Here is an 8980-nt window from a genome sequence, read left to right on the forward strand (position 1 = left end):
TTTATAAGTGAACGCAATTTTTTTTATATTCACCAAATTACTGTTCTCTATAAACTCTATTATCTTTAAAATCAATATTCTTGTAAGAATCAGTCTTTACTATGGCATCAACTCGTATTTCATAACAGCGATAGATTTTCTTTCAATTGCTCAGAAGCTGATATAGTTCAAGAAATGATTTGATTCGCTTTAGCGATATTTTTTATTCTGGACTAGAGTGTGTTCGATAAAAGAAAAATCAGTCAGCTTCGAAACATGCGCATGTGGACCGATATGAGCGCCGACGAACTGTTCCGAGTCGCTGAAGACCGATGCGGATATCTGTGAATAATCGAAGAGGCTGTCGCCAGCGACCGGATGCGGACAAGGTATTAGGTACAAGGTACAAGGTATTAGGAAGAAGAAGAAGTCTTTAAGGAAACATTTGTTGCCGAGGCGTAAAACCATTCCAGAATATTTTTTGAAAAATACTCATACAGTGGTAAGCTCGCCAGCGGCCATACAGTACAAATTGACCGCAAGCTATCGTATCGGAGTGAATCAGGAAGCTCGTCATCATATTCAGATTGTTCGAGTGTTACAATATTTTATCGTGCAAAAATTCAATCTCAGGACAACTGTTTTTTTAAATTGAAAATTTTTCTACGTATTATTTTTAATTTCCGCATTTTAGGAACCAGCTCTACGAACTATAGCAGCACATCACTGATTTTGCATTATAGGCATTTTGCTATTAATGCTTAATTGATGCTAAAATTCGGAATAGATGCTAAATTCGTAAAATATGCCAATAGATGTTAAAATAACAAACAATAGTGAAATTTGGGAAAATTAGTTGAAAAGGGTCTTCCTATCCCTTTGCCCATTTATTATGTGAAGAAATTGAGGGGATAAAACAGAGCTTGCAGTTTACCATAAACGGTGTTTTTCCTGTCGAAACCAAGCAACTGCTTTTGTCTACTACTGTAAATAGTAGACAAAAGTGTGGATGCTGAAAGGTATTTTAGTAAATACAATATAATTGTTACCGATCGTCGCACAAATCTCAAAAAATAATCTGTAGAAATATGCTCTATGTTGAGTTTTAATAAATTTTAATTGGTATTATATTTTTATATTCATATATTTTGTCTTTGTATTTTTATATTCATGTTTTTTTCAATGAAATTTTAATTCCAAAACATTTTTGAATTTTTGTGTTGTCTTTATATGTAAATTTTATTAAAATTCATCGAAATTTTTTATTATTTAAAATTAAACTCTTCATAAAAATAGATGCTAAAATTGAACATTTTTAATGCCCTAAAACGCTAAAATGCAAAATGAAAATACTAAAATTGACAAAAATAGATGCCCAAAATACGTGTCTCTACTGATTACATATTATTCGAATTGACTGATATTGCTCGAGCGATTAAAATTTGTAGTGTACCGTTTTAGTTTATCATGGAGCAATATATCCGATTTGGTGGCTCTAAATCGTAAACTGGATTTTCATATAGGACAAACAAACCTTCTTTTTGATCCCGAGTTCCGATCTTTTCCAAAAACAGTATACGGTGCAAGAAAGAGTGTCATGAGATAATATATCAAATTTAGAGGACATAAGTTGAAAGCTTTTGATTTGTGCAGTAGACAAAAAAATTCGGCTGTGACCAACCCATGACTTTATCTATGTATTTGAGGAATATAAAAAGGTCACAAAACAAAATTCGATAAACGTACATACACATTCACACATATCGGTTATGAGAGCATTGTCTTATACATAGATAAGAATTTCAGCAGCCGATACTAAGTTTCAGTTCAATAGGACGATTGGTGTTCAAAAAATCCCCAAAATACACAAACATTTTTTCTAGATCATGAAAATGAAACGAGTTCGAATTTTCGCATGATCACAAAACTTCATCTATTGTCACTACGTATATACATATGTAGATAAAGTAAAAAGATTTTTATATACACATTATGTATACGCATATGATTGTATTTTAAAATGAACTTGAAATGACATATTGATATTAAATTTATCTATTCTTTATAAATTAAACACATGCTTTTAATATTATACATTCATATATAATTTAATTACTCGTTCATTTGCATTATAGTCGTCTTCTTACTCATAAAACAACTAAGCGATAATTAAAATGGAGTTGCAAGTCATTTGGTTAAATCACTTAGCATTTACATATATTTCGTGATAAAATAATAGTAATGAAGGAATTATATATGTATGTATGTATGTATGTAAATAGGTTTCCACTGTATCATATCAGAACTATGACCACATCAATAAAATAAAATTATTCAACAGTTAATTTTGTGTTTTAGTAATTGAATTAAGTTTCATGTCCCCTTCTTTAATTTATTATCTTGCGTATAGAAAATTTAATACTATTAATGTATCATATATACATATATGTACATAATATGTACATATGTACATAAGTAAAACTATTTACTTATTATATGTATATATTAAATATTAAAGAAATGGAAATCAACACTGCTAATACAATAATAAAAATAGTTTTGATTTCCATAAATATCAAATACATGTATGTACATACATATGTAGAAGTTTATTAGAACATATTTTACCAAATTAATTTAATTTATGTAACATTCAAAGTTTAGTGTATGGTACTCTTATTGATGAATTATTTCTGAATATAATATAAATTTTATTATAAATCATTATAAATTAATAAAATATGCACATACTTACTAAATCTTATCACTGGTTTTTTTCTCATAGTTTTATTAGATATTACACGATATCTACGTATATGTATCTATGTACATATATTATAAGGAAATAATTGGAGTATTAAATTTACTATGTGAATTTTTGTAATAAATAATGGAAAGTGTGGTTTTAAATACTCTTTTTTCAGAATAAAATGTCTTCAATGAAAAAATAATTAGTATATTTAATTTTATAATGCCAGATTTATTCAATAAACATTTTACAATTCACTTCACGCAATTCAACAAATATAAAAATATCACTACAATATATTAATATAATACAATTTATATATAAAAAAAAAACATAGGAACAGAAACAAATGGTTTTTTACATACATATTTTCACTATAAATTGCCAAAATTTTTTAATATTCATTACTTTTGCTAACGCTTTCTGAGTTCTTGTCGTACTTCTGATGTTTATTATAGAATCCTTCATTGCCGGCTTTCGCTATATATTTTTTATCTTCTGCGTCGACGCGTTCTTGATTTGAGAAGCCTTCTTTTCCATGATCACTATGATCATAAGCATGATCATATTTCTTACCACTCTTTTGCCCTCCTTCAGCAGAATGATGATTAGATCCAACGCTACCATGCTTTTTGAAATTTCCACTATTGTGAGCATCATCATAAAACTCATTGTCCTTTTTGTATTCATCTTTGTGATACACTTTGTGAAAACCGGTCGTCTTCGAACCCTTATTGTGTCCAGCTTTTTGTGAAAACTCACCACCCTTGTATCCTCCAGAAGCAGCATGATTTCCAGAATAGTAATTAGCAGCATCAACATGTCCTGTACTGAAACCAGCACCATCCTTATAATAATTTTTGTCTCCAGTCTGATGATAATTTTTCTTTAAGCTTTCTTCTGAAGCTTTATGTGTTTTGTATCCATTATCTCCACTATCTCCATTAGAAGATTTATGTTCAGAATTATGTGAGGATCCACCGGCCTTGTTATAATCACTTTTATTTTCTGAATCGTGATCATTTACAATTTCGTCATCATTTAAATTTGATTCATCTGGTTCAACAGCGTCTTCAGAATCATAAATTTCGTCTGATTCATCATCACTTTCATCCGATTCATCATCATCTTCAGCGGAATCGTATTCATCACTTTCATCGTCTTTTTGTGCCGTCGGATCAGATTTGATTTGAGATGGATGTGGATAACCAATGTACGATGATGGAGTGGCGTATAGATTATTTGTTACGAATGGTGCAAGAAATGGCCCATGAGAGACACGAGATTGTTCCATTGAAATTTCAGGGATTGTATTCAAGTGTTTATGCACGATTCCAGGTCCTAGTTTTATAACACTTATAGGCCCATTATTATCACTTCGGTAAATGTATCCTGATGCTTGAGGCGCTAAGTCTCCAGAATGAGATGTCCTCGACATATACATCCTTTCTACTTTTCGATGGGTCTCTGCAGTGCTCGCTCCGATCACTGCACACAGCAACAAAAATCCCTTGGTTGATAATGACCACATTTTAGTGGATGTTGTCAACTTTACACTTCAAATAAGACTGGTAACGATTCTGTGATAATTTTCGTTTTTATAACAAAATTATAAGAACGGGTGGATTTCATTTCTTTGTCATTGTCATTGGTTTCATTTTGCAACAATTTTGCAGTGTGGTCATTTGTTATGAAATATTTAGATCAGTCATGTTTAAATTGAAAATTCCAGCTTTTTTCACTAGCCACAACAAAAAAATTGACCATGGATACAATCTAGTGCACAATCTTTCACGCTATTCTAAAATATGCATTATAACGTGAAATTTCAAATTTTACCGAATACATATAGAAAAATGGTAAAATTTTATTTTAAAATAATTAAAATATAAAAACAAATTTATGTAGATTTATTTATTCGTGAAATTTTTCAGATTTTTCTATTAATAACTAGTTGTCATATCAATTTCATTTAAATATCTAAAATAAAGTGTCACAATTTTTTTTTTCTAGAAAAATTCCAATGCTAATATTTTTATCTGTATTTGTCATTCAGTACTAATATATGTATATCACACAAAGTATAATACATATATTATATTATACATGGGAATATTTCTATAAAAATATATTTTTTTAAAACGTATGCAAATTATTATCCTAATATGTATGTAAAGTAAAAAAAATAATTCAAAATTATTCAGAATCTGATCCACTGTGATGTGATGCAGCTGGTGATCTAGAACCACTACGTGATCTTGAATTTCCTTTATTTTCTTCTTCTGACTCTGAATCTCTCTCATCTTCAGAATCTTGAAGAACTTTTGCTCTGTCTAATCTCTTGGCGCGTCTTGCTTCAACGTCGGATGCTTCTTCATCCGATGAGTATATCTGACCTCCTGCAGCTGAAAGAATTAGAGAAACACAATAATGAATAATATTTATACTAAAAATCTTTAAAAGAAAGTGTAAAAATTTATTACGTTTGTGTTGTTGACCAGGTTTATATTTATTTTTAATGGCTTGTAGAGAAATTGCGCCTTCGTCGTCAGAAGCATCATCACCTGCAGCTCGACGACTGGCTCCTTCACTACGTGGATTACGCCTACTTAATCCAGCACGACCTGTTGAACCCTTGGATCTCATAGACGCTCTTAGTTCTTGTTCCTCTTTCTACAATAGTGAAACATGTCATTGAACATTATTTTTTCAAATTTGTATATGTCGATTGCGAACAAGATTAATCACCTTCAGTTGATACTGCCTATCCTGATCAGGATCTACACCAACTTGAGATAAAATTTTAATTCCTGAAGTTTTTTGTGATCTGTCTGCTAGAGAAAGTGTCATTTTACGATGGGTAAATGATTCTGTTGAATGTGGTCTGAAAGTAAGCTTAGTACGAAAAACTGCCTGTCCGAGTAAACCAGAGCCTTGTCTTACGAATAAATGATTAAAATCTCCCTGAAATTTTTATGCACATGTTATTTTATTGATAAATTATTATCATACGTTAAATTAAATATTAATGTAAGAAGCATACATGTAACGGTTGTTTATAAACATCAAATATTTCAGAACCAAGATGTAGAGACATACTACCATCTGACCATTTAATGAACCTGGCATTTGACTCTTTTATAACATCTCCATTACGGTCAAAATCAGTTCGCCATCGAATAGTATTTTCCACTTTCAATTTTAGCCTTTACAAAGAAAACATACACAATTAATTAAATAATCAAATTTATTATCCGAATATATTTACATACATATATATGAGTGGCGTGCGGTGGAAATTTGTGTTTCTATCGCACAGCTTTACTTAGTTGTGCGATAGAAACAGAGAAATTTCCACCGTACACCACTGGTATGTATGTATGTATGTATATATGTACACATGTATATGTATATTTTACTTCTGTACATTCGGTTCTTATTTTAAAATCGTTACAAATTTGAATTAGAAAAAATAAAAAAATACCTAGCTCTTCCCTCCTCATCCAAAGTTTCCTCTTCATCAATTTCATCTTCATAAGTCTCCTGATCAAAAGGACGAGTTTCAACTGATAAGAAATTTGGAAGTTTGATAAAATGAAGTTCTTTTCCAAGATCTGTTGAAATCAATGGAATATCTGCATCTATTCTTGTTTCCACTGCTGGTTCAACTTCTGGTTCATCAACACGATTTTCAGCCTGCAGTAAATATTAGATTTTATTATAAACAAACATGCAACTTTAAGATATTATCACGTATAAATAAAATTACTTCATCCCCGCTTCTCCTTTCTTCGCTCCCAGATCGCCTTGCATCACGATCTGACCCCCTTTCACTTCCACTGTCCAGATCCCTTTCTTTTCGTGGTGATGGTGAACGTTTATCTTTATCAGAACCTGCTTTATCTTCATCTTCAGAACTGATATCGGACGCATCTCCAAACAGGGCATCAGCAGTGACTGTAAACAAAATAAATGACTAAATATCTTACAGTATTTATATCATTAAAATTTTTTTTTTGAGTATTACCAACCTGCATTATTAGATTTTTCGGCTTCATTTTCCCCATTATCTGAATCTGAATCTACAAGATTCTTCAGTTTTTTTTTAGATGGTGTTTTTTTGTCACTGTGATCACTACCACTCTCGGCACCAGATGTGGCAGAATGTTTTCGTTTCTGACCACTTTCTTTCGTCTCATTTTCGGATGCATCTGAATCCGATAGGACAGCCCTTTTCTTTGGCTTACTTTTAACTAAAAAAATATATATAAAATCATGATATCTTACAAATGATACGTTAACGTTTCAAAAACTACTGTATGCATTATCAAATATGTAGTTAAATTTTGGCATAGTATACCGGCGCTAGTATCTGATCCGCTACTGTGATGTGAACTCCGAGATCTAGAACGTGACCTGAAAGAATATGTAGATACACTTTTCGATGGCTTTTATTCAAAAACTTATTCATACGAAATATTAGACATCATAAGAAAAAACCTTCGAGCATCATCTATTTGGAGATCAGGTGTATTAGAACGACTATCCTGTAAAGCAGTATTTGTTCGGGGACTTGCAGAGCGTGATTTATGTGATACTGGACTATGTGATTTGGATTTGCTTCTATGGCTTTCTCTGCTATGCGATCTCGATCTGGGGGTTTGTGATCTTGATTTTATACTCGTATTTGGAGACTGAGAAGTTGATCTCGGACTATTTTCAGTCTCGATTTTTTTTAAATTTCCATTTGAACTCTTTGATCTGTGACTGGCGGGACTGGTGGGGCTCCCAGATTTCCTAGAAGCAGGACTCACAGATTTTCTAGAAGCAGGACTTCCAGATTTTCTAGAAGCAGGACTCACAGATTTTCTAGAAACAGGACTTCCAGATTTTCTAGAAGCAGGACTCACAGATTTTCTAGAAGCAGGACTATCAGATTTTCTAGAAGCAGGGCTTCCAGATTTTCTAGAAGCAGGACTTCCAGATTTTCTAGAAGCGGGACTTCCAGATCTTCTAGAAGCGGGACTTCCAGATTTTCTAGAAGCGGGACTTCCAGATTTTCTAGAAGCGGGACTTCCAGATCTTCTAGAAGCGGGACTTCCAGATTTTCTAGAAGTGGGACTTCCAGATTTCCCAGAAGTAGGACTCGCAGACTTTCTAGAGGCAGGACTTCCAGATGGAGATTTATGGGAAGACGCACTATCAGAATGCTTAGATCCACGAGAACTAGATCGGGATCTTTGAGATTGAGGAGAGTTTGAACGAGATCTGTTTTTAGATCCACTGGTGTGATGAGTTTGTCCAGATTTTTCTGATCCTACAGGACTAGCATTCCTACTGTTTGATTGGGATCTAAAAAATTCAATTAAAAAAATTACAAATAAATGAATATGATTACTAATAATTGAGTATAAAAAATAATCACCTATCACTTCCGCGTCTTGAACCGGATGGACTAGGACTTCCACTTCCACTCCCTACACTAGAGCCACTATCAGATTCAGAGCCGGAATCGTCTGTAAAAATGAAAGGGTTTAAATAAATGCGTCTCAGGAAAAATTGTAGGATTTAAATTCCATCACGTTTTTCAATTGTCAAACTTTTTGAAGTTTATATTTGATAGTCATCTATAGCCTAGTAGAATTCATCATGGAGTGTTACACAATTTCAGAACGCATACAAATCGGTTTTATTAATTTAATGAAGCGAGCTAATAAAGGGATGTTGACCAACTGTTAATGATCTGAGCTGGAATATATTTTTGCGATTTGACGGGAATATACATTTTACTTTTATCTATGGGTATATATGTACAAAATATCGATAAATATAGTATTTTGATTTTATTTCAGGCCATGATGAAGAGAAGGTCTATGCCAGTCCAAGTCAACATTTCTGTGCTTTCATAATGAAGCAAATATTTTCAATTTATTAAGACAAATTGAGAAAGGCTCCTGAAGTCGTTGACGCGGACACTATGAACGATAATGTAAAACCAGCAAATCTAGCCAAAATAATAATAAACCGGTAATCCTGTCATCCATTAAGTAGCAAAAAGTCGAAGATTGTCCAACCTGCTACGGTATATTTTAGAATATATTTAGATAATATAACGAATGTCATAAAACTGTGTGTTGTACTCTTGAAATTGCGAATATTTAGAAAATAGAGTAAAAAAGCATACCCGAAGCACGGGGAGCCATAGTCGCGCCGCACCGATCACACTGACAGCACTCTAAACAACGCATATAA

At 32.4% G+C, this 8980-nt stretch overlaps 2 protein-coding genes and 1 long non-coding RNA gene across 3 annotated transcripts in view; 1 reads left to right on the top strand and 2 right to left on the bottom strand.

The window, feature by feature from the left end:
* LOC143914647 (uncharacterized) overlaps positions 1-8980 on the top strand; it is a 403002-nt gene that overhangs the window by 291251 nt on the left and 102771 nt on the right. The window lies entirely within an intron of this gene.
* Positions 3123-4259, bottom strand: LOC143914080 (uncharacterized). The gene has a single exon (XM_077434171.1). It carries the CDS (start codon positions 4257-4259, stop codon positions 3123-3125), a length of 1137 nt encoding a protein of 378 aa, XP_077290297.1.
* Atu (Another transcription unit) lies at positions 4617-8968 on the bottom strand. Its single transcript, XM_077434583.1, has 11 exons — positions 8913-8968; positions 8154-8244; positions 7229-8080; positions 7089-7144; positions 6760-6981; positions 6498-6685; positions 6213-6424; positions 5772-5934; positions 5477-5692; positions 5212-5401; positions 4617-5133 (listed from the first exon to the last, which is right to left on the bottom strand). The coding sequence occupies exons 1-11, from the start codon at positions 8929-8931 to the stop codon at positions 4925-4927; spliced, it is 2418 nt and encodes an 805-aa protein (XP_077290709.1). The 5' UTR covers positions 8932-8968; the 3' UTR covers positions 4617-4924.

The sequence above is a fragment of the Arctopsyche grandis genome, chromosome 7, assembly GCF_051622035.1.
Source record: "Arctopsyche grandis isolate Sample6627 chromosome 7, ASM5162203v2, whole genome shotgun sequence".
Classification (NCBI taxonomy): Eukaryota; Metazoa; Arthropoda; class Insecta; order Trichoptera; family Hydropsychidae; genus Arctopsyche; species Arctopsyche grandis.